General features: G+C 48.9%; 19 protein-coding genes across 19 annotated transcripts; 10 read left to right on the forward strand and 9 right to left on the reverse strand.

The window, feature by feature from the left end:
• Window positions 1-77: 77 nt before the first annotated feature.
• Window positions 78-884, forward strand: B9G98_01063 (putative vesicular-fusion protein sec17; the record flags this gene model as incomplete). The annotated part of the gene is made up of 1 exon (XM_024807621.1): window positions 78-884. One exon carries the CDS (start codon window positions 78-80, stop codon window positions 882-884), a length of 807 nt encoding a protein of 268 aa, XP_024663389.1.
• Window positions 885-943: 59 nt separating this feature from the next.
• B9G98_01064 (hypothetical protein) lies at window positions 944-3,349 on the forward strand (the record flags this gene model as incomplete). The annotated part of the gene is made up of 1 exon (XM_024807622.1): window positions 944-3,349. One exon carries the CDS (start codon window positions 944-946, stop codon window positions 3,347-3,349), a length of 2,406 nt encoding a protein of 801 aa, XP_024663390.1.
• A 102-nt stretch (window positions 3,350-3,451) lies between these two features.
• Window positions 3,452-4,582, reverse strand: B9G98_01065 (NADH-ubiquinone oxidoreductase subunit, mitochondrial; the record flags this gene model as incomplete). The annotated part of the gene is made up of 1 exon (XM_024807623.1): window positions 3,452-4,582. The coding sequence occupies one exon, from the start codon at window positions 4,580-4,582 to the stop codon at window positions 3,452-3,454; it is 1,131 nt and encodes a 376-aa protein (XP_024663391.1).
• A 381-nt stretch (window positions 4,583-4,963) lies between these two features.
• On the reverse strand, window positions 4,964-5,220 carry B9G98_01066 (hypothetical protein; the record flags this gene model as incomplete). Its single annotated transcript, XM_024807624.1, has 2 exons — window positions 4,964-5,025; window positions 5,076-5,220. 2 exons carry the CDS (start codon window positions 5,218-5,220, stop codon window positions 4,964-4,966), a joined length of 207 nt encoding a protein of 68 aa, XP_024663392.1.
• Window positions 5,221-6,442: 1,222 nt separating this feature from the next.
• On the forward strand, window positions 6,443-7,774 carry B9G98_01067 (Protein TOS1; the record flags this gene model as incomplete). The annotated part of the gene is made up of 1 exon (XM_024807625.1): window positions 6,443-7,774. The coding sequence occupies one exon, from the start codon at window positions 6,443-6,445 to the stop codon at window positions 7,772-7,774; it is 1,332 nt and encodes a 443-aa protein (XP_024663393.1).
• Window positions 7,775-9,362: 1,588 nt separating this feature from the next.
• On the forward strand, window positions 9,363-11,036 carry B9G98_01068 (Phosphoenolpyruvate carboxykinase [ATP]; the record flags this gene model as incomplete). The annotated part of the gene is made up of 1 exon (XM_024807626.1): window positions 9,363-11,036. One exon carries the CDS (start codon window positions 9,363-9,365, stop codon window positions 11,034-11,036), a length of 1,674 nt encoding a protein of 557 aa, XP_024663394.1.
• A 265-nt stretch (window positions 11,037-11,301) lies between these two features.
• On the forward strand, window positions 11,302-12,480 carry B9G98_01069 (Survival factor 1; the record flags this gene model as incomplete). Its single annotated transcript, XM_024807627.1, has 1 exon — window positions 11,302-12,480. The coding sequence occupies one exon, from the start codon at window positions 11,302-11,304 to the stop codon at window positions 12,478-12,480; it is 1,179 nt and encodes a 392-aa protein (XP_024663395.1).
• A 611-nt stretch (window positions 12,481-13,091) lies between these two features.
• On the reverse strand, window positions 13,092-13,841 carry B9G98_01070 (Proteasome subunit alpha type-3; the record flags this gene model as incomplete). Its single annotated transcript, XM_024807628.1, has 1 exon — window positions 13,092-13,841. The coding sequence occupies one exon, from the start codon at window positions 13,839-13,841 to the stop codon at window positions 13,092-13,094; it is 750 nt and encodes a 249-aa protein (XP_024663396.1).
• Window positions 13,842-13,901: 60 nt separating this feature from the next.
• Window positions 13,902-14,650, forward strand: B9G98_01071 (hypothetical protein; the record flags this gene model as incomplete). Its single annotated transcript, XM_024807629.1, has 2 exons — window positions 13,902-14,599; window positions 14,641-14,650. The coding sequence occupies 2 exons, from the start codon at window positions 13,902-13,904 to the stop codon at window positions 14,648-14,650; spliced, it is 708 nt and encodes a 235-aa protein (XP_024663397.1).
• A 44-nt stretch (window positions 14,651-14,694) lies between these two features.
• On the reverse strand, window positions 14,695-16,368 carry B9G98_01072 (hypothetical protein; the record flags this gene model as incomplete). Its single annotated transcript, XM_024807630.1, has 1 exon — window positions 14,695-16,368. One exon carries the CDS (start codon window positions 16,366-16,368, stop codon window positions 14,695-14,697), a length of 1,674 nt encoding a protein of 557 aa, XP_024663398.1.
• A 333-nt stretch (window positions 16,369-16,701) lies between these two features.
• Window positions 16,702-17,304, forward strand: B9G98_01073 (Putative nitroreductase HBN1; the record flags this gene model as incomplete). Its single annotated transcript, XM_024807631.1, has 1 exon — window positions 16,702-17,304. The coding sequence occupies one exon, from the start codon at window positions 16,702-16,704 to the stop codon at window positions 17,302-17,304; it is 603 nt and encodes a 200-aa protein (XP_024663399.1).
• Window positions 17,305-17,512: 208 nt separating this feature from the next.
• Window positions 17,513-17,884, reverse strand: B9G98_01074 (hypothetical protein; the record flags this gene model as incomplete). The annotated part of the gene is made up of 1 exon (XM_024807632.1): window positions 17,513-17,884. The coding sequence occupies one exon, from the start codon at window positions 17,882-17,884 to the stop codon at window positions 17,513-17,515; it is 372 nt and encodes a 123-aa protein (XP_024663400.1).
• Window positions 17,885-17,954: 70 nt separating this feature from the next.
• B9G98_01075 (E3 ubiquitin-protein ligase synoviolin) lies at window positions 17,955-19,364 on the reverse strand (the record flags this gene model as incomplete). The annotated part of the gene is made up of 1 exon (XM_024807633.1): window positions 17,955-19,364. The coding sequence occupies one exon, from the start codon at window positions 19,362-19,364 to the stop codon at window positions 17,955-17,957; it is 1,410 nt and encodes a 469-aa protein (XP_024663401.1).
• Window positions 19,365-19,951: 587 nt separating this feature from the next.
• B9G98_01076 (Aminodeoxychorismate lyase) lies at window positions 19,952-21,422 on the forward strand (the record flags this gene model as incomplete). Its single annotated transcript, XM_024807634.1, has 2 exons — window positions 19,952-21,351; window positions 21,395-21,422. The coding sequence occupies 2 exons, from the start codon at window positions 19,952-19,954 to the stop codon at window positions 21,420-21,422; spliced, it is 1,428 nt and encodes a 475-aa protein (XP_024663402.1).
• Window positions 21,423-21,426: 4 nt separating this feature from the next.
• Window positions 21,427-22,296, reverse strand: B9G98_01077 (Phosphoserine phosphatase; the record flags this gene model as incomplete). Its single annotated transcript, XM_024807635.1, has 1 exon — window positions 21,427-22,296. The coding sequence occupies one exon, from the start codon at window positions 22,294-22,296 to the stop codon at window positions 21,427-21,429; it is 870 nt and encodes a 289-aa protein (XP_024663403.1).
• A 170-nt stretch (window positions 22,297-22,466) lies between these two features.
• B9G98_01078 (Syntaxin ufe1) lies at window positions 22,467-23,354 on the forward strand (the record flags this gene model as incomplete). Its single annotated transcript, XM_024807636.1, has 1 exon — window positions 22,467-23,354. One exon carries the CDS (start codon window positions 22,467-22,469, stop codon window positions 23,352-23,354), a length of 888 nt encoding a protein of 295 aa, XP_024663404.1.
• A 57-nt stretch (window positions 23,355-23,411) lies between these two features.
• B9G98_01079 (HBS1-like protein) lies at window positions 23,412-25,538 on the reverse strand (the record flags this gene model as incomplete). Its single annotated transcript, XM_024807637.1, has 1 exon — window positions 23,412-25,538. One exon carries the CDS (start codon window positions 25,536-25,538, stop codon window positions 23,412-23,414), a length of 2,127 nt encoding a protein of 708 aa, XP_024663405.1.
• A 105-nt stretch (window positions 25,539-25,643) lies between these two features.
• On the forward strand, window positions 25,644-26,216 carry B9G98_01080 (Adaptin ear-binding coat-associated protein 1; the record flags this gene model as incomplete). Its single annotated transcript, XM_024807638.1, has 1 exon — window positions 25,644-26,216. One exon carries the CDS (start codon window positions 25,644-25,646, stop codon window positions 26,214-26,216), a length of 573 nt encoding a protein of 190 aa, XP_024663406.1.
• Window positions 26,217-26,284: 68 nt separating this feature from the next.
• B9G98_01081 (54S ribosomal protein L20, mitochondrial) lies at window positions 26,285-26,896 on the reverse strand (the record flags this gene model as incomplete). The annotated part of the gene is made up of 1 exon (XM_024807639.1): window positions 26,285-26,896. One exon carries the CDS (start codon window positions 26,894-26,896, stop codon window positions 26,285-26,287), a length of 612 nt encoding a protein of 203 aa, XP_024663407.1.
• Window positions 26,897-26,941: the final 45 nt, after the last annotated feature.

Here is a 26,941-nt window from a genome sequence, read left to right on the forward strand (position 1 = left end):
TCTAACAGGATTGATTTTGGCGAACACCTCATACTGGATAAGCCGACTCTATATAAAACAATTCAGACTAGCATGCTATGTGTTTGAGCTGGTTCAGCAGAAAGAAACGCAGTCCACTCGAGGTTGCCGTCGAGGAGGTAACTAATGCTAACCTTGCTTTGCGTAACAACGATGCTCGTACAGCTGCAACTTCATATGAAAAGGCTGCAAAAGCTTACGGGGAGATAAACCAGACGTCTGAACAGTCGAAATATTTACTAGAAGCGGCCCGAATCTACCAGAGTGTCGACATCAACGAGGCAGTGCGTGTGATGTCGACAGCTATTGATGGCTTTGTTATACAAGGCCAACTGCGACGAGCGGCAACACACGCTTCTAACCTCGCAGAGATATGCAAAGATGGCGGCCATTTCAGTCAAGCTATGTATTGGTACGAGAAAGCAGCAACTTGGTTCGAGCAAGAGGGGTCTACGTTACTGAGCAACAAGTCGTTTATAGCATACGCCGATATCGCAGCACTTAATGGGGAACCGTTTAGAGCAGCTGAGATTTATCAGAAAGTTGCAGAAAAGTCACTTGGAACTCCATCTGCGGGTTGGACTGTCAAAGAGTACTGCGAACGTGCAGTTCTTAGTATGCTCATTGCGAAGGAGTTCGCACAAGCAACCCAGCAAAGGCTCAAGTTTTGCTCTTGGGATCGAGTGTTCGAATCTTCCCCCGAGAATGCCTATTTGGAGCGCGTAATTCACGCAGTCGCCGGCAACGAATTGACGCAATTCGAGAATGCTATGTTTCAATGGGATCAGGAGTCGCGCCTGAGCGATTGGATGGTGAGTGCAAGTCTGATAATAAAAAAACAGATGTCTGATGAAGAGTTACTATAGCGTATGTATTCTGACTGATCAGCTTAAAAGCTACGACCGTGAACACAGAAGTTGCTGACATGAGCGACTACTCGTTTTCTAGCGAGGGAGCATCTAGCGACGACGACCGCGATAGCTATGCTAGTGAGATATCAGCGTTCAATTCCGGTGAATCTGAACCTGAACACGAAAGTGAACACGAACCCGAACCGCAGGACGTACCCATTTCAGCAACCACACGTTCATCTCGAAGGAGGTCCGCGCGAATAAGTGCAGAGCCTCAGTTGACTAGAGCACCAAAAATTGTTGTGATCGACGACAGTGATGCATCAGATTTTGAAGAAGAAGAGCAAACTGAACGTTATAGCCGAGCTCAACGCCAGAAGCCTCGGAAAGTACACCGAGTCAAACGCACGCTACCACTAGCATTAATACCTGAGGATGTTCCATGGAAGAAGCCGAACACACAGCTTCTACCTGATCCTGAGACAGTTGAAAATGCACCAAGTGTTGCATTCATTATAATTTTCATCAATACCTTCACTGAGCTGTTCAGTGATCTTCCACCTTATGGCCCGCAGGATATTGAGCGCGGCGTGAAGGAGTGTACACCTGCCATCGAGCAGCTTTTCCTTCGCCTGCTTGGATTGGTACTTAACCGTAAAAAGGAAATTGAACGTGGCCGCTATTCGTCAGCTTTGTCTGAGCTCCACGCGCTTTTACCGCTACTAGGAGTTGGTCTCCAGTTTCCCCTGATTGACTGGAAATCCAAAACGGCATTTGAGGATCTGGTTTGGGAAGATCGGTTAGAGCTCCTTCATGTGCTCATTCATTGGTCTTTGGCTAACTCAGAACGCGTGAGGTTGCAACTTTCTTCTTTGGACGACTCTTCTACGATGCCGTGGATTGGGATGGACAACGACAATTGCCGGTATTATCTTGTACGTGGTGAAAGTCTCGAAGAGAATAGAGATACAGAATTCCGCGTTTACAAAGAAACTAATAGATTGTTGAGCTTCGTTTCTTGGCGCGCAGTCGCAGCCACCCCTCAAGAGGTATCGAAACTAGCACAGGAGCTACAACCGCAAGGAAAATCAGCGGCAAAGCTTGGAAGGCAACTAGCAGATATGGTTTCAGAGCTTGAAGAATCGGAAGATCGTCGATTTAAAGAGGCACGACGTCAGAGGAGGCGCCAGGATATCGAGCATCAAACAATGCAGGTGTTGCAGGGTGAAGGGCGCTATTCTGGTCGCACGAGAGGAAGACGTGTGGACTACTCCCAGCTTTCTTATGACCGGGAATTGGATGCCGCCATGCGTCGATCTTCTCGTCGATCAGGTAGGGTTGACGGTAGCGAAGAATGGTCCGAGACAGCTGGTTCCAGTGGTCCAACTGGGGACCGTCAATCTCGACGACTTAGAGGGGAGGTCACGATGGATATTGAGCAGGTTGAAAAAGAACTCGAAGCGGCAGAAGCCCGTGGACGCAAGCGGGGCCGAGAGCAAGCTGAAAAAGAGCGGCTAGAACAAGAACGTCTGGAAGAACTTGAAAAAGAGCGACTTGAAAAGGAAAGTCTTGTAAAGGAGAGGATTGAAAAGGAAAGGCTTGAAAAGGAAAGGCTTGAAAAGGAACGGCTTGAAAAGGAAAGGCTTGAAAAGGAACGGCTTGAAAAGGAACGACTTGAAAAGGAACGAGCCACTAATTACCCTGAGCCTCAAGTCGTATCGCAAGTGCCACAAACGCTGGTACCAAGTGTATATAGCGCACAGACCGAGGTGCCCGCTACTGTTGCTAAAGCCGAACCCAGTGGTGGCATCAGTTCCAATAACACAAACATTTTTGGGAGAGTGCAGACTACTGGCTATCAAAATATCGATCAGCAGTCTCATATGAGCCACTCAATTGCGAATGTAGCACCAGGATCCTCAAGACCGAGCTATCCAGCATTGGCACATGCCTCCACTGCGAATAAGCAGATCCCTCAGCTTGCTTCTCAAGCCCGGACGCACAACACCGGACAAAATTCTCCACCTGTGAATTCTTTTGCTCAGCATTTGCCCGTCCAAATCATGAATTTAACGCCACCATCTACATCTGCGGGCCCGCCAGTTCAGTCAGAGCGGCAAGACCCAAGAAATGAGTACATGATGCGACCGCAATGGCCCCCTGCAGTGCAATCATTTAATGTTCCATCACGGCCGTCAAATCAGGCTCTCCCTGGGCTAAATCAGCTTAGCACTATGGGGCGTACCATTCAGATGCCCCCACATGTGCCGACAAGCAGCCATCCCCCAATAAATCAGGGTGCTGCCCCGCAATTGGTAAACTTGCCAGCCAGCCAGTCTTTGATGGCCCAGCAGCAATTTCAATACTATCCTGGTATGCAAATGCAAGCCCAGATGCAATACCAACAACCTTACAACTCTCCTTCTGGAACCCCCAATGGTGAGAAAAAACACGAAGGGAGTGGCCAAGAGCAAAGTTGAAAACCAGATATTCTTATAATTATGCTTCAAGGAAATTAATGAGCCAGATGTATACTTTAACGTTGTTTTATACCTCGCTTTACTTAATGTGATTTGGTTGAATCAGTCTACGATATTGGCGAAATCTTCGCTAGTCTTCTTGCGCCGACGATCAGACTCCACAGAGTCGTGCAAGTAAGTGTTCGGGCGGTGCCAACGAACCATGAAAAGAAGATGATCAGCCAACTTCTGAGGGGTGATACCGAGATCAGCATAGGTCTTGGCGTCTTTTGAAATAACCTGGTTGACGAACATGCGCTCAACCTCATCAGGAGTTAGGGGGCCTTGCCAGTAAGCGGCAACCTGGAAGAACTCTGCAATCAACTTGAGCACTTTCTTTGGAAGGTTGACAAAATGTAGATCCTTCTTTACACCATCTTTGACCTGGTCATGGATCTCGCGCATGGTGAAAGACTCATTTCCATAAAGTTCGAATAGCTGACCAGCAGTTGCATCGTCGTACACAATTTTCTCGAGGGCAGTGGCCAAATCCAGTAGATGAGTAGGATAAATAACCTCCTGACCGTTGTTTGCGGTAAGGAAAAACTTGCGAGTAGCCATGGGCTGGAGAAGACGATCGGTGCCACCGTAAACGGGACCCGGACGAACGATGGTAGCATCGGGAATAATACTACGGACAACCTCTTCACCTTCTGCTTTGGTAGCCAAGAACTTTGAATGCGAATTGATGTCGGCGGAGTGGCTCGAAACATGAACGAAGCGGGGTACGCCTGCGTCCTTTGCAGCTTGGGCAATACGGCGAGCACCCTCGACATGAACGTCGTAGAAGCTGAAGTTTTTGGTTTCCCAGCTGCGGCCAACCAAGTTTACGACGACATCGCTAGACTTTACAGAGTCTGCGATGGACTGAATGTTCCGTAAGTCGAACTCCTGGAAGTTCACTACGCCTAGGTCTCCTGCGGGTTTGAGATGACGCTTGAACATTTCCTCACGGTAAGGAACCACGGTAAGAGTACCATGACGGGCAAGCTTGGAGACAAGCATAGTGCCAACGTTTCCAGCAGCGCCAAAAACGGTGACTGTGTATCCCGAGCGGGAGGAGCGCCCGCCAGTACCCTGAGACACTACAGTCTTTCCGTTACGAAGAACATTAACCTGAGAGTCTAATGCTTCAAACGTTTGGAGGCCTCGTGCCAGGGCGGGCCGTGAAACAACCGACTTGACTCGCAACATTTGATTGGAAAGAAAAAACGTAAGCCACTCACCATTTTGAGTGAGCCGGATTGGCTGGTTTGTAGGTCGGCTTAATTATTGGAATAAGCAATGAAATCTGATTAACAGAATACAACCTATATAAAAGTCTTTTTTCTCAGTATTTTTATAGTGTAGACCTTATTGATGGCTTGCCAGGTATCTTTTCTGAAAGCTCTTTGAGCAGAATTTCCTGAAGACTAAGTCGGTCACGAAGATTCACCACAGGACCCTAGAAACTATATTAATCCTCTTGTAAAGAGTTGAGAGTCTCAGCTTGGAGAATAGTGCCCGCCATGGGTATCGTTGTGAAAATTGTATTGATCGCGTTTGCCATATACACTGTAGTTTTTTCAAGCTACATCATGCTCGACCAATAATAGCTTCAACAAACACAGTACCAAGAATCAAAAATAAGAAGAAAGCTTTTGGTTAGTTCATCTAACATAGAGCCTGTGCGAGGGTTTGAACTTACCGATGTACCCAAAGGGGATCTTGCGTGCTGGCTTTTTATCCAACTTGGACTTGTATGTTGGTGCTACGCGCTTTCCTTTCTTAGCCAATTCCCGGCGTGCGTACTTTTCGTTAGCCGCTCTCTGAGCTGGTGTTTGAGGAGCCATTTAATTAGGTGTCAAGGTTGAGTCACGTGGGCCGAGCGGCAGAAAAGCTCAAGGGTTGCTCGAGCGAGCCAGGAGGGCTACGAGACATTACATAATATACACTCAGGTCCAACAAGTAGCGCGGACGTCCTAACCAGACAGTCTCTATCAAATTTGACACTGAGTGCCAATATACGATTATGAGAAACTATTGTAAGGAGAGAAAAAATCAAAACGTTGGTCTTTTTTGCTATTTTATAGGCGAGTCGTTGGAACGTAGCATGACATAGGACTGCATTTTGACTATATATGGCAAGATTATGAGCTTGAAACCCGAATTTTCTGGCCGAGATGTGAACGGAATAACCCAATGAACACCTAAATTGCTGCTAAATCAACATTGGGACTCAAACGCTTTTCGAATATCGAGAGCTCGAGTTGTTAATGCGAGCTCAGAGGGACTTGCATGACTACCAGCACCTTGGCACTCGATCGTGCGTTTTGGAGCTGCAGAAAAGTTTCGGAGCGGTTTGATTCAGGTTTTTTTCAATATGAAGCTGCAACCGAATAAACAAATAACTCCAGCACAGCTTTCAAAAAAGGTGAACCATTCAGACGCAATCGATGAAGAGCTATTGGAAGGTCAACGAATGCAGAATCTAAGTCAAGCCATCAGCCAAGTGTGTCTTTCCATTCAGCCCCCCGCCAGGTCGAAGGAGGGCTGGAGCTGCACTCGATTTAGCTCACGCGTTTCAGGAATGAGTGTACCCTAGCCCGAACCGCCCAGTTCGTTTGAAGATCGAACCGAGAGCGGGCAGTGAATCACCTAATAAAAGTAGCTAAAGGCGTTATTCAATTGGAATCAAACGGGGCAAAACTCTAAAATGGTACAATTATGCAATATTGAACCTTTTTGATCCGACAGATTTAAGCATATATACTGCGAGGGTAACTAGGGGCTAAGTTGGAGGGTCATGCATCAAGTAACACATTGTACATACGTGGGAAGGGGTTAACGAGGGGGCTAGGCCACTGAAAGATATTTGCATGGCTGGGCGTTTCGTCAACTTGACATCTACATCGTCTTTAATTGTTCGACGTTTCTCTTGTACACTACGGTCTAGTAACACACGCTTCGCGACTCTACTAGCTATCAAGGTTCTATTGTTCACACACTCCTTTCTTTCCCGAACTCAATCAACCTCCATTCCTTAAGACCGCGTTCATTTCACTCCTTTATACTATGTTGCGAACTGTGAGTATCTTTGCTGCTTTGCTAGCCTTCGTTCGCGCCGATTCTTGCGAACTTTCTGGTGGTAACTATTACTGCTCAGAGGTCAACCAAATCCAGTTCTCTGGTGTTGGCTTTGCTGGTTCCTACAACCGAGTCACAGACATGAACCCTACAAGTGGTACTTGCCAAAGCACTCCTTTCTCTTTCGAAGGTCCTCTTGCTCCTTTCGACGAGGGACTTTCCGTACACTTCCGTGGACCCATTGAATTGTTGCAATTTGGCGTCTACACTCCCAGTGGCTCCCCTGCCAAGCGCGACTTGGGGGACCACCACGTTCACCGACGTGACCCTCAGTTGGTTACCGAGTATCGTGACTATACTGATTTTGTTACTGTCGACCAGTTTGGAAATCTCTTGACTGGCGAGGCTGCTGCCGTTGCGACTGCAGCCCAGGACCCCAGTGCGGTGACTACTGTGAACACTGAGGCCACACTTGAGTTGGCCACATCTGTTCTTAACTACAACTTCAATCACCAGGCTGAGTCTTCTGCTACTGGTCCCTCAGTTATTACTACTCAGGCACCGCCCCAGGCTACCGCTAGTGTTTCTGCTAATGGCGCTTGGCAAAAGGCTGCTTTCTACGATGCGAACTCTGTTTCTTCGTCTGGTTTGACCTTCTTGAACAACTTGGGTGGCCAGGGCTCTGGTGTTTTCGACTATGCTTTCGGAAACTCTCTCTCTTACTGCGCTGCTGACGGTGTCAACGCTGCCTCTAGCCCCCAGACTCTTAATAAGGTTGTTGTTCCTTCCAACAAGGAGTTTATTATCTTCACTGACCAGCAGTGCTCGTCAGCTACCTGCGGTTACTGGCGTGAGGGTATCCCAGCCTATCGCGGTTTCGAGGGTAACCAGAAGATCTTCGTTTTTGAGTTCACCATGCCTTCCGAGTCTACGGTCCCTGCTGGCTCTTTCAACTACGACATGCCTGCCATCTGGCTTCTTAATGCTCAAATTCCTCGCACCCTTCAATATGGCCTGGCCGACTGCTCTTGCTGGGCTTCTGGATGCGGTGAGTTTGATCTCTTTGAGGTTCTGACCGCCGGCGAGCAGCGTATGCTGGCTACCATGCACGATAAACAAAATGGTAATGGTGCCGGCTGCTCGAGCTATTTCACTCGCCCTACTTCAGGCACCATGAAGGCTGCCGTTGTAATGGACAATGGCGTTGTCACACTCGTGCGCCTCGACGATAGCGTTGCGTTTGGAGAGTCCATCTCTAATGATCAGATCCAGCAATGGTTCGCCGCTACCAAGGGCCAATCTGCCGCTGTCCAGGTTTAATAAAGACGGCACTCTTTAAGTATTATTTGTTTATGACTTTCGCTGGTTCAGGCCCAACTCTCTTGAACTTCAGCTTGTACTTTCATAGACTGTCTAAATCGTTATACAGTTTTGTTTCTAAAAATTCTCGTAATCAGCTTTCCTATCTATAGACAATGCTGGTCTTTATGGGACCCAAAAGCGTCTCGGCTGCTGTCGCACCTGCAGAAACGTTTAGCTTTTCCGAACCCTATGGGCAGGTTAGGTTAAGAACACCGGTGATTGTTTGACCAATAAGCACTTTCAATTTATTATATCCCTACAATCTTATGAGACCGACGATATAGCTCGAACTTAGTCACAAGCTGGTATCTCAACGGAGGACGCCCGCTGAAGCGGCGTTGAACTGCTCAACATGGTCTTGTTGGCTCGCGGGCCCGATGAGCACGGTTTTTGCTTCTGAGTGTACCAGAAAAGTCAATTCTTCTATGGGGCATGTTGATTGATTTAAGCTTTTCAGAGCATAATAAGCAGTACGCTCTTGTGTTCAATATCAATTTGCAGGGGCTCCTGCTCAACTTCATGCACCATTTTTTGTGTCTTCGACGCGACACTTCCCTTGCAGCCGAAAAGTTCCGAATCAGGGTTAGGAGGAGTCTCTGTTTGGCGTACGCTTCTGGATGTCCCCCCTTGGTCTCGCTCCAAAACGTTGAAAACTTTCGTCAGCCATTTTGGCGGAAAACCCTCCGGGTCGAACCCTTAACCAGAGGAGTCACAGGCAGGCTCGGACCCGAGAACGCACAGTAATATATTTTTCGCGTGAAGCAGAATGGGGCTAAAATTTTAGACAAAGACCGCTAGATAAAAGAAATTAAAAAAGACTCATTAAAACAACCACAAACAGTCCACAATTGGATACCAAAGAGAACCGCTTGCCAACTAGAGAGTTGAGACAATAGCGAAACCTCGACCCCACGTCATTAGCAATTGCTCCTCCTCCAAGTTAGCTCAGCCCCAGATTTTTCTCCACGCTGCAGCCGAAAATGGGCGAACAATTTAGAGTGTAGACATGTCGCGGCTACGTACAAACTCGAAGCCGTTTTTGGTGAACAATATAAATTCGAAACAGAAGGTATGTCCACTCAAAATCATATTAAAGGGTATCCCGTCCAATCGTCGATGAATTGAATCAGATTTTTCCGTTCCCTCGGAGGGCCTCCCGGCCCGCATAAAGTTACCCTGACAACTTAGAAATTCCATGCAACTCGGGTGGGTGTTCCGACAAATTATCGTAGTGCCTTGAATCTTTCAACTGGTCTGCCTCACCGCATTGACCAAGTCCATAGCTTAGCATATAATTCAAGGACATTTAGAAGATAGTCAGTCCAGACCAGGTGCTTTTGACTAGCTTTCATCGGCAGCAGACACCACGTTCTGAGACCTCCTCCTCGCAAGACCTACCCCACAGAGTTTAGTATATGGGCTAGGGTCCAGCGGAGCTATGCAGGCGCCGCCAAGGATGCACGAAAAGCAGCAATCCCAGTTGGCTCGGCTATATAAGTAGTGCCTGTCCCACTATCAACGTTCAACCCAACACATTCACAAAAACATGGTTCCTCCCGTTGTTAACCAAACCAAACTCAACCCCAAAGGCATTGAGGCTCACGTTCCGGCCTCTCAAATTGAGAAAGACCTCTACGAGGTTGCCCACATCGACTACAGCAAGGTCAATATTGAGCACAATCCTAGCGTTCCCACGCTCTACGAGGACGCTCTGACCCGTGAAGTCGGTTCTGCTATCAACTCTACCGGCGCGCTTGTCGCAAACTCCGGTGACAAGACCGGCCGTTCTCCCAAGGACAAGCGTGTCGTTGACGAGCCCAGCTCCAACAAGAACGTCTGGTGGGGTCCTGTGAACAAGAAGCTTTCTGAGACCTCTTGGAATATCAATCGCGAGCGTGCAATCGACTACTTGAACACCCGCAACCGCATTTACGTTATCGATGCCTACGCTGGCTGGGACCCCAAGTACCGCCTCAAGATCCGTGTCGTCTGCGCCCGCGCTTACCATGCCTTGTTCATGCGCAACATGTTGATTCGTCCTAGCGAGGAAGAACTCAAAAACTTTGGTGAGCCTGATTTCACTATTTACAACGCCGGTGCTTTCCCAGCTAACCGCTACACTGATGGTATGACCTCTGCCACCTCCATTGACATCAACTTCAAGGCTATGGAGATGGTTATTCTGGGTACCGAGTACGCCGGTGAGATGAAGAAGGGTATCTTCACCGTTATGTTCTACTTGATGCCTATCAAGCACAACGTGCTCACTTTGCACTCCTCCGCCAACGAGGGCCCCAAGGGTGATGTCTCCGTCTTCTTCGGTCTTTCTGGTACCGGTAAGACCACTTTGTCTGCTGACCCTCACCGTGCTCTGATCGGTGATGATGAGCACTGCTGGTCTGACCATGGTGTCTTCAACATTGAGGGTGGCTGCTACGCCAAGTGCGTTGGCTTGTCCCAGGAGAAGGAGCCTGATATTTTCAACTCCATCAAGTTCGGCTCTGTTCTCGAGAACGTTGTCTTCGACCCCAAGACCCGCGTTGTTGACTACGATGATGTCACTTTGACTGAGAACACTCGCTGCTCCTATCCCATTGAATACATCCCCAACGCCAAGCTGCCCTGCTTGACCGACAACCACCCCACCAACATCATTTTGCTTACTTGCGATGCCCGTGGTGTCATCCCCCCCATTTCCAAACTTACCAATGAGCAGGTCATGTACCACTTCATTTCTGGTTACACCTCCAAGATGGCTGGTACCGAGGAGGGTGTCACTGAGCCCCAGGCCACTTTCTCTGCCTGCTTCGGTCAGCCCTTCCTTGCTCTGCACCCCATGCACTACGCTAAGATGTTGAGCGAGAAGATCACCAAATACAAGGCTAAGGCTTGGCTCCTCAACACCGGCTGGGTCGGTGCTTCTGCTGCCAAGGGTGGTCAGCGCTGCCCTCTCAAGTACACTCGTGCTATTCTTGATGCTGTCCATGCTGGTCAGCTCGATAACATCAAGTACGAGACTTACGAGACCTTCAACCTTCAGGTGCCTACTGAGGTTCCCGGTGTTCCCTCCGAGATCCTGAACCCCGCCAATGCTTGGCAGGGCGGTGCCGCAGACTTCAAGTCTGAGGTCAAGAAGCTCGGTGCTCTGTTCGTTGAGAACTTTGAGCGCTTCAAGGATGAGGCCACCCCCCAAGTTTTGGCCGCTGCTCCTGTCGTCTAAATACATATTTAACAAAAATTATTACCTCACACCTTTGCCCCATTGTGATTTTAAACTCGCATCAAACGGGCACCATAACAGCAACGTCCGTAACAGATGAGCCCAACCACGGAGTTCGGTTCTCGATATAGCCGTTGTAGCTCCTGTCACCGGCGCAGACTTCGCCGCCAAAGCTCTTCTGCATCCATGCCGAATTAATCAGCAAACACTCAGCATAAGCCGTTTTGATACCTATCCCAAAGCCTTTGCTTTATCTTTGTTACAAATGTTGAAATGGGCACAAGGTGCTGTGGCTGCCGTGACAGGTAGCGCCGAGCCTATTTATGGAGCAGAAGCTTTTATGTCAGTTGATAAAACTGTGGCCGGTAGAAATCCTTACGGGAAGCTAGAAAAAGCTGACCTTGCATGGGAACAGCCCCCACAAGCTCATGTTGAGACTCAAACGTTCTACTTCACCGATCCGAAATCGAACTACTATGGCTTTTGCCAGCTTATCCACTCAAACCCTGTGAACCTTGCTTTCACCTCGCAATTTACTTTCTTGCTCAAGAAACGGGACAACCCCGACTTCAAGCTGTGGACATCTACTCGGTTGAGCGGCGCAACAGTTGTTGAAGATGAGGACAAGACAAACTTTTCCGCGGACAACTTCTCCATCACTTTGAATGAGACAGCAGACGAGTACGAGTTCAAGTCGACCGTCAACCCGGAGTCTGAGGTGAATCTTGTCTTCAAGCGAGTTGGTGAAGGCTTCAAGATCGGAGCCGATGGTACGTCTCGGTACGGTGAGGATCTCGCGCAGCCTTGGGGCACGATGCGCCACGTCTTTTGGCCTCGCCTGGATATCTCTGGTACCATCAAGACAGCAGACGATATGATCACTCTAGATCATTCTCAGGGTCTCTACGTGATGGCGTTGCAGGGTATGAAGCCGCATCACGCAGCTGCTTCTTGGAACTTTTGCAACTTCCAGGGCCCCACAGTCAGTGTTGTTGTCATGGAGTTCACCACTCCTGTCTCGTATGGCTCGTCGCGGTCGGCGATCGGCGCTATCCATCACAATGGTGAGTTGATCGCCACTTGCACAGGTACGACTACCGAGCATGTCGATCCTACGGCCGATGAAGTTGGTTGGCCAGCACCAAAAGCCATCAAGTTTGCACTCGAGGGACCCAAGCCAGGTGTTCCCAACGCGCAGATCAATGACCCCGAGAACATTGTCAAAGCCAAGGTTTCGGGAGAGCTCAACTATCTCGTTGACCGGGTGGATGTTCTGGCAGAGATCCCCGCATTCGTGAAGCGGGTGGTTAACAACGTCTCCGGCGCCAACCCCTACATCTACCAGTACATGAACGACATGGACGTCGAAGTCGAAGTCGATGGGGAGACCATCAAGGAGAAAGGTGTTGGATACGTCGAGGTTACGTTCATTTCCGAGACATAATCTTCTCGCTTCTAAACTAAATGCTTGAAATAAGTTATTAAAATACATAAGAAGTAATGTTAAAGTTCGTGAGGGCGAGAAATGACAGCGTAAGGATGCTCCATGCAAACGGGATCCAGGTCGTCATGTGAAGAGCTCCTGCTCGGTAGACGGCAGCAAGTAGAAGGCCAATAATAGAGCCTATTGAGAAGGCATATAGGGCACCTATAAATAAATAAAACGATATCAGGAGAAGCATTGTCTGCTTGCGGGAACCGTATGCCCCTATTGTTCCGACTATAACGTGGGCACCCGTCCACATTATGAGATGCCAATACACCGTAAAGCAGTAAATATCCCACGTGCGAAACAACAGCGGTGACTCGTACGGATTACCGTCGACGGGGAACTGAAGAGACGGAAACTTTGGCGTTACGTAGCCCACAGGAATGTTGCCGCCGCCAAGGGACAGTGAACCGCTCATGCTGATTCACCCAGGCGTGGAGCATCAAGTAGACTGCTCATAGGTTCATATTCTCATTGGAGCTCATCAAGCTATATAAAAGCATTATGCCCGTTATAAAACATTAGATCCAACTGTGTGTATAATACTTGTTAGCTACCGCCAGCGGCTACTTTTTCTGAGCTTCCTCGGCCTCTTTGTGCTTCTTCAAGGCAACTTCGATATCGGCTGGCTTCCAAACATTGTATTTGACCTCTCCGTCAGCACCAGAGCCCACGGTAGCCAGTTCGATCTTGGTGGAGGTGAGTGTCGCCGAGTCCATGGTTTTCGACAGGACCTTGAGGGCGAGTTGCACCGCATCCTCGAGCTCTAGTTCCTCTTTGAACTCTTGCTTGAGCAGAGTCTGTGCAGCTGCGTTGTTTGCTCCAACAGATGTGGCTAGCCACCCAGAGTAGTTGCCACTTGGGTTCGACTGGTACAGCTGGTAGCCTTGAACGGGGTCCCAACCAGCGTAAATAAAGGAAACGCCAAAGGGCCTCAGACCACCATACTGCGTGTAGCCTTGCATTGTGTCACAGAGCTGCTTCACCAAAATATCGCAGGGAATTTCCTCGTCATAGGTGGCCAAGTGATTCTGCGCCATGTTGCGCGCCCGCTGGACCAGCCGCGAAGCATCACTGTCGATTCCGGCAACGGCACAGACAACGTGTTTGCTCAGAGCATACATTTTCTCTGCAGATATGTCTTGCTCCAGCAGTTTTGACGTAACTTTCTTCTCGGCGGCAAGAACGATGCCGTCCTTGGCTAGAATACCCAGCGCGGTTCCGGCGTGAGAAATCGCTTCTAAAGCATATTCGACCTGATATAGACGGCCCTCAGGCGAAAAAATCGTGGTTCGGCTATCGTAGCGACGAGACATTGTGCTATACGGTGTCTTGTAAATGGAAAGATTCGCCGCCAACTGGAACCTAGTTAGGTAATGGGCCTGCGCGAGCCAGCCCAGCAGCCGGACCGACCGAAGGTGAAAAAGAAGCTAGCAAACGGTGAATATGTTGTTATAACGAGGAATGGGAGAATATTTGTATTTAATAAAGAAACCGGCAAAAGCAGATGGGACATACCGGACGATCCAGAGCTTATTTTGCTGGTAGCCAAGGCTCGCGGGTTCAAGGAAAGTGAAGCCACCGATATCCAGACGGAATCAGCCAGCGGGAGTGCAAGCTTTGAGTCTGAATCAAATATTGAAGCCGATATCCAGTCTGAGCTGCAAGATGTTGTGGATAGTGGACCTATACAAACGATTGAGATTATTTCAGACGACGAGTCTGATCTCGATTTGTCCGACTTTGAAACAGCAGAAAACCCCGATTCTTTCAAGCAGATGCTTGATGAGAAAAGGCTCAATCCGTTCAAAAGTTGGGAATTTCACCGTGACAGTCTTGTGGATGAGCCAGGCTATATGGAATTGGAGTCGAACAGCAGAAGACAGCAGGTGTATGACGAATGGGCACTGACTCGCAAGACTAGTGTAGAAACACCAACAGATCAATTTCTGGATCTTGTGCATCGCGAAAGTAACCCTAATCGATTCTATATCCAATTCAAACGGTTGTTTCGCGCGCTGCCTGAGTTTGATGTGCCAATGCCTGACAAGGTCAAAGAACAGCTCTATCGCGAGTATTATTTGGCCCTCAAAAAGACCCCAGAACAGAGAGAAGAGATTCTTAAAACTACACCTACGACGGAGCCCAAGTACGCTGCAAACTATTTCGTCAATGAGAAGGCTCGTGACGTTTCGACGAGTTCAAAAGGCCCTTAGGCACTCTACGTTTCCAATAAAACCTATCACCTTCATCAAGGAGTAAATGGCCATCACCGTCATCATGATCGTTTTCTTCGGGTGCTTCCAATTGTATGTATTTTCCGTCGAACTTGTACTTTCCCCCTTCGACCAAGTCCTTGAGCACAATCTCCCGGGTCCGGCCCAAGCTCTCGATGGCAGCGACTCTGTCCATTGTCTCCTCTAGGAGCTCATCGAAACCGGGCATTGAAGCAATTTCATTAAAGGCATGCATCATTACCATAGAGTCAGGTTTGACCCGAGAATACGAGTCCAGAGTGAAAATGTTCAGATTGTCATAATCCTGAATATAGTCCGGACGAGTCATGATTTGACGAGCTCGCCATAGCGGGATTTTGGGGACGGGGTCTTCTGCATCGGACATTGGAGATGCAGTGGAGATATTGTGGTTATATATCCGGACCATTTCGCGGGCTAGTGTCATGGCAGAAGTCGAAAACTTACCACTTTCCATCACGTCGTCGTCCATGTCCTCGCCCAATAGTCCACACTGGTTGAGGAACCATTGCTTTTCTTTGTCTATGAGTTTGTGACAAGCTTGGATCATATCTTTGTGTAAAGTGACCGCTGCAATATGCTGGGCACGTCCACCTACTAGGTGGTAAACAGTAGCAGCTTCAATGTCGCTGATATTCTGACCAAAGTAACGAGCGCGCGAAGACTTGATGAGCTGAATTGCCTGGGAACGCGAAAAATCGGCTGTAGCAATCACATCAAGACGCGTGCCCAGTTTCTTCAGTCGCTCATAGAGCCAATAGTCGTCACTATTGAAGACAACCGTGGCTAGACCCAAGCCTGACAACGTCTCAGCCTTTTGTTGGAGTAGCTCCACAAGATTTCGCCCCTCCTCGTCATCTCTTATGAGATGTGCACTGTTGATAATAACAACCAGTGGCCGTTTTGTCTTTCTTTTGCGAAGAATGGCTACCTGTTCAAGGACGGTTAGAGCACGCTCGATGTCCATGATGGCTGTGTTTTCGCGGGGGCCACGAATCGAAAACAAAGATCCCAGGTAGTCCTCAAAGAACTCAAAGTTCAGAGCCTTCCCTAGTCGAATTCGGAAAATTTCAGGATCGGCGTGGGCTTCAACAGACACCACATTGAAGTTTTCAACTTTGGCGAGAGCAGACAGCATCATTGAGGTTTTGCCCGTACCTTTCTCGCCGAAAAGCATGTAATACCTACCAATTAGCTTTCCAGAAACAATATCGTCAACAAGCTGCTGCTGGTCTCGCTCTACCCAATCACACAGGCTTGCTGCTTGGCGTGCCTTATAGTACGCTCGCAGATCCTCGTCCCACCCGTCGAAAGCCATTGAGACTTTACGATGGGTGTGCCAGAGATAGCCACGATGGTAGCACAAACCAGCGAGACCAAGAAGTGCTAGCGAAGCAATCATCACGGCCGCTGTTTCGCCCGCCTTCAGCAAGATCTGGCGACTGCCATTGCTGCTATTGCCCTGGCTTTCACGTTGCTCCTCCTCTTGTTCGAATGGGGTTGCCGCACCTGGTAGGAACCTTAATCTTCGGGTTGTAGAGAAGCTCCTACCCAAATTGCGACTTATGCCACCCCACAGCCGGAACATGTACAACCTTTTTTCCGAGTTCGGGGCTCCGACGGGGTAGTTGGGCTGACAAATTTGGAGGTTAACGGCTTTTTGCAGTTCACGCCGCGTCTGTGAGCATATCGCCGTCGGATTTTAACAGGAAAAAGATAAAAACCTACAATTAGAAGGTTCCCGCGGTACTGGATCGCGTTCCTCTTCGTATCACCACCATCACCCCATGCCCCGCATGTGATGTACAAAGGAGGACCGATAGGCAGGGCTAGGTATGATGCATAATATTTCACATCAGACAGCACCGCGCGAGATATATAAAGTGTGACACCTGTGTGTTTTTGTTCACACCAACAAACAATGTCTGCCCCTTACCTTCGCTCCATCGCCACTCGCCGTACCATCTACCAGCTTGGTCGTCAGAACTTCCCCCTCTCCCACGCTGAGGTTACTGCTATCGTCACTGATATCGTTAAGCACACGCCCAGCTCTTTCAACTCCCAGACCACCCGTGCCGTTATCATCTTCGATAAGAACCACGAGAAGCTGTGGGGCGAGTTTGCTCACGATGCTTTGAAGGCTATTTCTACTTCTGAGGAGGCCTTCGCTGCCACCAAGGCCAAGCTTGACATGTTCAAGGGCGCCTACGGCACTGTTTTGTTCTTCGAGGACGACAACGGAATCAAGAAGATGCAGGAGCAGTTCCCTCTCTACGCCAGCAAGTTCCCTGAGTTTGCCGGCCACTCCTCAGGTGCTGCCCAGATCAACGTCTGGACCGCTCTTGCCCTCGAGAACGTTGGTGCCAACCTCCAGCACTACTCTCCTCTGATCGACGCTGATGTCCACAAGGCTTTCAACGTTCCTGAGAACTTCCGTTTGACTGCTCAGCTTGTTTTCGGCAGCAAGGTCGGTGAGGCCGGCGAGAAGACCTTCCTCGCTGACACCGTTCGCACTATCGAGTAAAAAAAATTAAGTAGACAGATATTCTTAGCATTAATCTATTTTGAAAAATAAAAATAGAGAGATGTTATCAGCATTTATCCATTTCGAATAAACAAAATCAAAGCACAAGTAATTTTCCGCAGGTCAACATGCGGCACCACGCACGGCACGAGCCGTAGTGTTGACGGAGACAGTGATTTCAGGCAGCGAATGGAAACACAGCCAGTGTCTACTTGAGATAGTGAAAGTGCAGGATATACCCCACACCCCCGACCATGGCCAGGCAGCAAATCAGCCCTTGGACAATGCTCTGGGTCAGACCCTTTGATAGCAGTGTCGGGGCATAAACCGTAGCCGAAATGTAGACCATTGTGAATGCACAGCACATGCCCAAGAACTTCCATAAGTTCCTGGACGGATAGTTGAGATTCGGCGGCTGGTAGCCCTTGGGGGTGATCAAGCCCGGCTGTAGCCTGATGTGGGTATTCCAGGTAGCGATCCACGCAAACAGGATGCGGATCACCGGATGGAAAAGCTGGCTCCATGCTGCGTATTGCAAAATGAAGACAATCGCGAGAATCAAGAACGGCCCAAACTGCATTTAGATAAGCCTGTTGCGTATAGATGGGAAGGTTTACGGTGCAATGGAATAATTCTATAAATACAGTACATCAATCACAACCAGCGATATCGTACCATTCGTTGCCGATCTTGACTCGGGTGGGATGCTGGTTGTCTCTGCGGATTTCGAAAGTGGCCCAATTCTCAGAATCGGGCTCAACTCTGGTGGGGGTCGCCGCGGGACCGCCCAGTGCAGTTTGGCCTGCAGGCTCGGGATCATTTGGAGCAGTGAAATAAGGCCGCTGGGGAGGTAAGGGCTGCCGAACATCAATTATCTGAGGCCCATTTTCTGCTGCGTTCGAGTTATCTTCTCGAGCATTGGCCTGCGGGGGTTGGGCGCCTGCAGGGGTACCGGCTTCTGCATTGGCTTGTCCGTCTTGCCTGAAGCGGTCTATGTAAGATGCAGAAAAAATGTCATTCGCAGGCTTTTCTTTAACTGGACGACGGCAAGTGGGGCAGTCCTGAGACTGTCTCATCCACAATTTGAGACAACCTCTATGGATCGCATGCCCACAGTTGAGCCGCTTGGCACACAAACGAAGTTTGCTCGGATTGAGCTCCATCTCATCTCGGCACACTACACATGTACTATCACGAGCAAGATCAGCTCGGGTCGCATCTGTAACATATTGGTCGAGTTCGTTTTGGGTTCTTCGGGCAGCCAGGAATTTAAGCACCAACTGAGAGGTGAGGAATAGATTGAATGCCAAATAAAACATCAACAGGATGGAATCCAGCAGTGGCGTCATCAGTAGCAGTGCCGACAAGCCAGTAATAAAGATCAGCTTGCCGATAAAGTTGCTCATAAACACGTACACGTACTTGGCCTCCCACTGCTCCTCGTCATTGCTCTCTAAAAAGTAGCCCTCGTACTTTTCTATCGAGAATCGGGTGACGATCTTGAAAAATAATTCCAATTGGGTTAACATTCGTGCGCTGAACATTAGCATTGTGTGGTGGCCGAGTAGAAACTCGGAATATGTGTAGCTGAGCAGCAGGTAGTTTCCGAACCCGAGAGTGAAAACAAAGGCCAGGAAGCGGGCCTGCAAGAATACGGAGGGCGGGTGCATGCCTTGGAACATGACTTTCACTCTGGAGAACGCAAGCCCATGGAGCGCGGACATGAATGCCAAGGGATATGCGCATGCAATCAAAGAATGGAAGTGGCCAGTTCTCAGCGCATCCTGATTTGAAAAGAAAATCTCCGACAGAACCATAACAGTCGGCTTGATCAGCGATTCCTGTTCATTCACGCTCAATTTACCCAGGCAGATCCAAACCAGTACTCTGCTCACAACCAGCCCCAGCACAGTCACGAAGTTGACTAGTATGATAAGACTAGCAAGGTTGACTGACATTGAACTGAAAGCAGTGAATACATTCGGGTATTGGATCAGTCTCAAAGCAAGGAGACCGACCATCACTGCCGTCGACGCCAGCGCATAGAGCCAGAACTTCATTTGCTGATGTAAAGCCTCAAGCCTCTGATCCCGCGAATGAAGGCTTTGGAAGAGAACTTTATTTAAGCAAAGAAAAAAAACCTTGGCCGGGGACGGGGTAGCTGGGTTGGCCCAATTCCTTATTGTTTCGAGCTCCGACAAGATGGTCTAGGGCTTCGACATTGCACGAGCCGTCGTGCCAAAACCCACTAACTGAACCCTGAATCTATAGCTTTTGAGTTTGCAGTAAAGCGTTTCACGGGGAAATGGGTGCCCGCGAGGCTATTTTAATTGCAAACCAAGAATCTGGCGTAATTATTTTATTCATTGGTATCGTCAAAAGCGGTTGCCATGGTTACTGGCATTTCCCACCCGCGAAGATCTGGAAGCCGTGAAAATCACAGGTATGAGTTAAAATCTCGACAGTCTATTAAATTTTCTGGAATCAGCTCTCAAAATTGACTTTTCGCAGAGGCCTTAGCCTGGCTCAGATTCTGTCCACATGCGGGCTCATGCGGGTGCTATACAGGGAGTCGACCGCTAGACCTCTTTTTCTTGCCCCCCCCGCTATCAGGTGCCTTTGAGAACGCCAAATACAACTGAATCCGATGATGAGCGTCAGTGGCCAAATGCCCAAAATCGCGCTGCGACCTGGGCTCGTCGCTCTGGATACCCAAGAAGAGACAGCGTTTGAGAATCAAACGGCAACAATTCCTCCTTTTGACCCAGAATTTTATGACGATCGCTCAAACTGGACCAACACGTATGATCCAGAACAGATCGACAGTGATTTCAAGTGCCAATATACGCCAGAAAACGAAACTGAACTGGCCATCGCTAGTGGAATTGCAGATTTTATACTCACACCAGTGGAAAAAGCAGACAAGTCCTGCAGTTTTGAGGGAGCCGACGTGACGGACTTTGGGTACTTGGGGCCGAGCATTCCAAGCCAAGAGCCGAGTTTCCAAGCTCAGAACGACGAAGAGAGACAAGCTTTGAAAACTGCACAGTTCAGCAATTCAGAACTAAACGAACCCATATTTATTCGAGGACCCTCATTAACGACTAATCGCCATATTGAGGCTATAAAACCGCTACTTCGAAGGCCAGAAGTTGGTGTGATTTGCATTGTCAGATTCGATCCGAATCTGGCCGCTCTTCATGGCGCCCTACCTGGAATCGCCAAAGTGAGTGACCAAAACTACTTTCTGTTGCATCTGCACTACAATTATTTGGTATATGCTGCTAGAGCTTTAAGGTGGACCTCTAGCATCAGTTACAACAAGATCAAGCAGGGCCTTGACGACGTCTGTCAGGTCATAGACCGTCAGGTCCCCCACAACCTTCAGGTCACCATTTATCCACAAGGGACTTTTACTATTACAGCCAAACCTACTCTTCAACGCGACAATCTTCTAAGTGGAATCTTCGGACATGCGTCCAAGGAGCCGGAGCTCGATGAACTGACGAGAAAACTAGCTGATTTGAAAATGACCCAAGAGCGACTCCCCCAGTATGTATACCATTTGTTTTGGGATACAGAGTCTACAACCACTAGTTTTCACACAACGTTCAAGACTACTTACAAGGATCAGTTCGATATCGCAAGGATAAGAACGCTTCAGAGCGTCAGTGAGAAGGACCTTGTTGACGTTGTAACATTCAACTCAAGCTACGGAGTAATCTGCGGCCGTGACATTTGCATTGCTGTATATCGTGATGAAAAGTGGTATACACCTGCGTTCACTGAGGGGGCTATGTGCGATCCCATGCGTTATGTGCTTTTGGCAGCTGGTCTGATAGTGGAGGCCCCAATTAAAGCGTACGACATCCAGGAACACGAAGAGGTGATAGTGTTCAACGCATCAATTGGTGTTCTTAGAGGTGTATTTATGAATGCTCCCCCGGCTGCTCCTCTAAAGAGACGGAGAAAGTTGACCAAACCTCACACGCTTGAGCGACGCACTGCAAGCAAAATCATCAGCGATCAACAAAATGCCTTCAAGCAGTCAAAAATGACGGAACAACTACCGGGAAAAACTCAACACAAGAACAAAATTCCTGGCACGCAAGTATTGAAGTTTTAGTTATAGCCTAGAATATACAGGATGTCAGCGAGGTTTCCAGTGTTCAGTCTGCTAGGGGCCTTGGCCTGGACAATGGGCTTTGCGCTGAAGGCTACACCGAATCCAGCGCGGTCCATCATTTTCAAGTCGTTTGATCCATCACCAACGGCAACCGTGTACTCGATGGGAATGCCCTCCTTTTCAGCGATCTCGGCTAGCAGCTGGGCCTTGACTTCGGCGTTCACGACACGCCCAACCGTTTTGCCCTCCAGTTTCTCGCCATCGTCGGCCAGCACATTTGCATATGCATAATCCAAGCCCAGCACCTCTTTAATCCAATCGACAAACGGCTGGAAGCCACCAGATAGCACTGCCATCTTGACGCCGTTCTCCTTCAGGCCCTTACAGAGCTCGAGAGCGCCGGGGGTCAAGTTCAACTTCTTTTTGATATCATTGTAAACTGTAACGGGAACGCCTTTGAGAAGCTTGACCCGCTCCTCTAGAGAAGCGTTGAAATCAAGCTCTCCCCGCATTGCGGCTTCAGTAACTCGTGAAACTTCCTCTTCAACACCAGCATAGGCTGCAATCATGTCGATAACTTCGTGCTGTATAAGTGTAGAGTCCATATCGAAAACAACCAGCTTTTTTTGTCTGGTAGGATGCGATGGTTGAACAACGATATCAACCTTTGACTCATTGCTGAAATTGTACAGTTTGTTCTTGACACCATCATGGTAGCCCTCCAGTTCATACTCTATAGCAGAGCCCGATGGATTGAGATCCTTGTGGTTTGAGATTGCAACGTTATTCTGTTGAAGAAGCTCTACAAGGCCGGTTTTGAAGCCTGCAGGGATTGTAGATTTACTCAGGGCAGTGAGTACAGTCATAGTACAAGGATTCAGCACGAACCTCTCTGATACCTTTTTGTTACTGATTTTTTAAGTCTCTCCGCAGCGGTGCCTAACCAGAATCGCGCTCGCTTGAGGGTGTAAAGAAGACTTTATTATGTGAGGGTTTCTCCCACGGAGTTTCCGTCAGCTGAAGCTGGAGCTGGGCAATGGATCGTACTTTGCTCTATCGGGAGATAGTTCGACTAGCCAACCCTTCAGCGGATCAGGTAATTGAGCCAAGAGACAGTGTTGATGCAGTAACTCAGCAATGTCTGTCCATCGCGACGACTCTTCGAGGACTTGAGGACCGACTAGCGGAGATCCGTGGCTCTTATCTTGCCACAGCAGGCCGCGGTCAATTAAGCGAGTCTCAGTGCGACGAGATTGACTACGATGTGAACAGAATTCTCCAGCAGGAAAAAGTCAGACTGAGAAAACTCGAAGAGTACCAAAACGCACAGGCTTCTGAAAAGGCCACAGGATTTAAACGGCTGCTAAAAGACCCAAAACTCGAGGAAATCAAGCGTACACTGGAAATGCACAGGCAAAGGATGTTTGTCTACTTGACTGAGCGACTAAAACACGTGACTGATATTCACGTTGCCCAGAAAAAGGCTCGAGCGGCTAGGCTCAAGGGCCGTAAAAAGGCTGCCGCAGCAGTATTGCAATCACATTCCCTGCCCACACGAGCTAGTAGTGCACCAAGAGCACCGGTCGCAGAGCTAGAAATCTCAGACCAAGAGCAACAGGCTTTGCTTTTGGAGAATAACGACCTGCTCCAGGATCTCCAAGCTACTTTGGATCAAGCACAGCATGCAGAGCGTTCGATGAAGGAGATTTCGGAGATCCAGACCGAATTGGCAAACCACCTTCACACGCAGACCGAAATGATCTCGCAAATGATTGACGACGTCTTCAAAACCACCGATGATATTGGCGGAGCTAATGTTCAGTTGAAGCAAGCTAAGGCACGCAATCGCCGTGCCTCCTCCATCATTGTTTACTCGTCATTGATCATTGCGATCCTACTACTAGTCTACGACTGGCTTCTTTAATTTCTTATTGTGCTCTGTCAATCGAGCCTGTATCTTAATCTATAGCATATGTGCTGCTCAGGTCGACTCTACGACTCCACCACCAACAGTGAATCCATCAAGACGCAAAACAAACCGGCCAAGATCTTTGCCGTCTTTGTAGGGCAAAAGAACTGTTGGCTCGGTTAGCTCCAAAGTCACAAGAGCAGTTTGACGCTTAGTGAGATGGCGTGGCGGCCTACCGTCCTTTCCAACAAGTGATATGATTTTTTTCAGCTTGATTGTTTGGTTGACACGACCCATATAGAAGGACAGTTTGGATCCCGTCAAAATCGGCCGTTTTGTGTCGAACAAAACGATGCGGGCATCGAACGCTGTGATCGGCTGAACAACAGCTTCAGGACTCGACAGCACGTCACCTGGACGGCAATACTCGACGTCCCAATCTATTGAAAGCTCTGCCACATCTCCTGAGATAGCCATTTGGTTGCCTCCAGCAGCCACAGCCTTGACTGTGCCTGGCAGGTCTCCGCCTTGAGTGATGTTCAATAAGGGATCGCTTTTCTCAATAGCTCCAGATACAACCTTGCCAGTAATTGTGGAAGTTGATTGATGATCCTCTTGATATACATTTGAGACAATGAAGCGGAAAGGACCGCTATAGTCGCGAGCACGAACATCGAGACTCTCCAAAGCTTCCACAAGTGAGGGGCCCGTGTAACCGGGTGTATTAGATCTCTTGACAACATTGTCACCGGTTTTGCCGCTGGTCGGAACAAAAATTAACTTCTTGGTATCGTAGCCAATCATGCGAGACAAGAATTCAGTAAGCTGAATCTTGATATCTTCAAACCTCTCCATATCCCAATTTTCCATATCGAGTTTATTAACGGCAATAACCAGGGTATCGATTCCCAAACTGCGTGCCAGAATAGCGTGCTCCTTTGTCTGTCCGTCCAGGGAAAACCCCGACTCGAAGGCATTGGGGCCTGCGTCGACTACCAGAACAGCGATATCAGCTTGAGAAACACCTGCAATCATATTAGGCACATAGTCACGGTGACCGGGGGCATCAACAACTGTAAATCGAGTATTTTCAGTCTCAAACGAGGCTTCGCCAATATCAACTGTGACACCTCGCTCGCGCTCTTCTTTGGTGGCATCCATGACCCATGCCAATGCAAATGAGGACTTGCCAATTTTCGAGCTTTCTCGCTCGTACTTGTCTATGGTACGCTTGGATACGGCGCCGCTGTCGACGAGCAGTCTACCCATCAAAGTTGACTTGCCAGCGTCGACATGCCCAATTACGACAAACGACACATGGGGCTTTAGTTTCATGCTCTTCAGCTGCGACAAAAGTTCATCCTTGGGCTTGGTCTTTTTCACCACTTTAAGAGCCTCCTTGGGCTGAGGTTTAGCCTTGGGCTGGAAGGCATTCTGCTGAGCAGCGAGTACCTTCTCATCAGGGCTGAGCTCTGAAAATGCACTTTTTGCTTGAGGTGCTGTTGAGACTGTGTTAGCGACGTTCGAGCATGGAGCTACAAAAGAAGAGGCACCCAGGAGGGCTCCAAAGCGTGATGGTTTCCCCATAGATGTACTGGGATCGAAAACGGTCTTCTCGAAAACTATTGGCGAGGGAGACCGTTCTTCTGAAGGCAAAGGGTTTGTGGGTTCGGCAACAACCTGTCTCTCAGCCTGCGAAGACGAATTAGAAGGTGGAGGGGACTCCGAGGCAGTTTTCCTAGCTTTCAGACGGGCGGCCAGCGCCGAAGTGCCTGAAGAAGAGTCCTTTGACCGAAGTCGTGCTAATGCTGCAATACCCGCGCTTGGTTTGATCTTACCACTATCAGGAGGGTCCTCTTTCGGGCCCTGTGCCTTTTTCTGTAGAAGCTGCTGTAGCTTTGACAACTTACCTTGGCCACCAGATGCGCTCGCTGGCTGTTTCTGTCCAATTTTGGGACTCGCCGCAGGTGAAGAAGATGCTTTTTTCAATGAAGCCGACGATCCAGAGACAGGTGTAGCCTTCTTGCTTTGCTGGGCTCTGATCAGGGCGATGGCAGCGTCGACATCGTAGTCAGTTTTCTCCAGAGCTTCTGCGGCCTCCTCCTCTTTAACCTTTTTGCCAAACACAGCAAAAATCTCATCTAGTTGGTCGTAATAGTCGTCATCATAGTCAGCCATATCATCCTCGTCGAAATGCATTTTCCGTCCTGGGGCTTCAAATGAAGAATCGCGAATTATTCATCACCAACGACTTCGTTTTATTTAGTGGGCAGTTGGAACTTGTTCAATTTCGCAAACTAAAAAATGGTGCCAAATTTGCCTCAGGTAGATGTATTTGCTGTCCCCGAGCCTCGCTACGGACGATATTTGTCCAAGGACTGGTCGTTGCGCTGGCCGCTGTTCCGGGCTCGACTTGCCATCGAGGACGGGCCAGATTTCCTCAAGGCCCAGATTGTGGATTCCGAAAGCGGCGAGCTAATTGCCGAGGCACCATATAACGGCCAAGGCGGAATCAGACTTTGCTCTGATTCTTCACGGCATTATGTTGTTATTGCTCGAAAAGGAGAGGTCAATGCGGTACTCGGAATTGGCTTTGTTGACCACAACCAAAGCTTCGATTTCAGCCTCGTCCTACAGTCTTTTGCCAGAAGAAAAGCTGCCGAGCAGCGAATGGATTCTTCGTGGTCTTCCCGACTTGTGGCATCTCGCGCAAGTAGCGATACCACGAGCTCACCATTGGCCCCGGCATTGGCTCCTCCCCCCGGCTCCTCCAACCGCTGGTCCAAATTTGACTCTGATTCATCCTCGGAGGACGAAGCTGTGGTTGAAAACAAACCTGATGATGGTGAAGATGATTTTGGAGACTTCCAGTCGTAGGCAAAATCAAACAGCACAGTGTTTTTATTTTATTTATATACAAAACATAACCTTTCTTTCACCTTCAATTATGCATCGCGAAGCCAAAAGGCCTTGCGGCGTTGTCTGTGCTCGCGAGCACGAGTGCGCTTGTCGTTCCAGATGCTCTTGATAGTGGCGAGTCTGGAGTTCATTTCCTGGGCCCGCTCTGCGTTGGGCTTCGACAAAATGCCAATGACATGCTCGGAAACAGAATACTTGCTCGCTAAAGCCTTACGAGTCCACTTTTCGGGCTCCTCGTTTCGTAGACGCTGGATCTCGATGGCATCGGCCTCCGTCAGGTTGGTCGTCTTTTCTGCTGGTGTTTTCAGTGCTGGCATGTTGGCAATATCATATGGCTTGGCATCTTTCAACACAGTGCGTTTGTCGCTCTTCGGAACGAAGGCAGCAGGAGTCTCCCATGCGGTGGGGGCTGCCGGGCTGGGATTATAGACAAGACCCTCGGGCAGAAGAATTTTCTGCTTGTAAGCACTTCGTACAGGGTTGTACTTTGTAGGGAATCGGGTCTTCACTGGGGTTTTGTGGGCTCTAGCCGTAGAGTAAAGCCGACGAAACATCTTTTCCGCTGGTGAAAAATCAAGTTTCCCTGTGATGATTAATCGGACTTTAGATCTCCAAAGCTCAGCGAGCTTGTCGAGCATAGAATTGGTTTTGAAATAAAAATAGTTAGAAAAAAATATGATACC

Source organism: Wickerhamiella sorbophila (genome assembly GCF_002251995.1).
Source record: "Wickerhamiella sorbophila strain DS02 chromosome Unknown contig1, whole genome shotgun sequence".
Lineage (NCBI taxonomy): Eukaryota > Fungi > Ascomycota > Dipodascomycetes > Dipodascales > Trichomonascaceae > Wickerhamiella > Wickerhamiella sorbophila.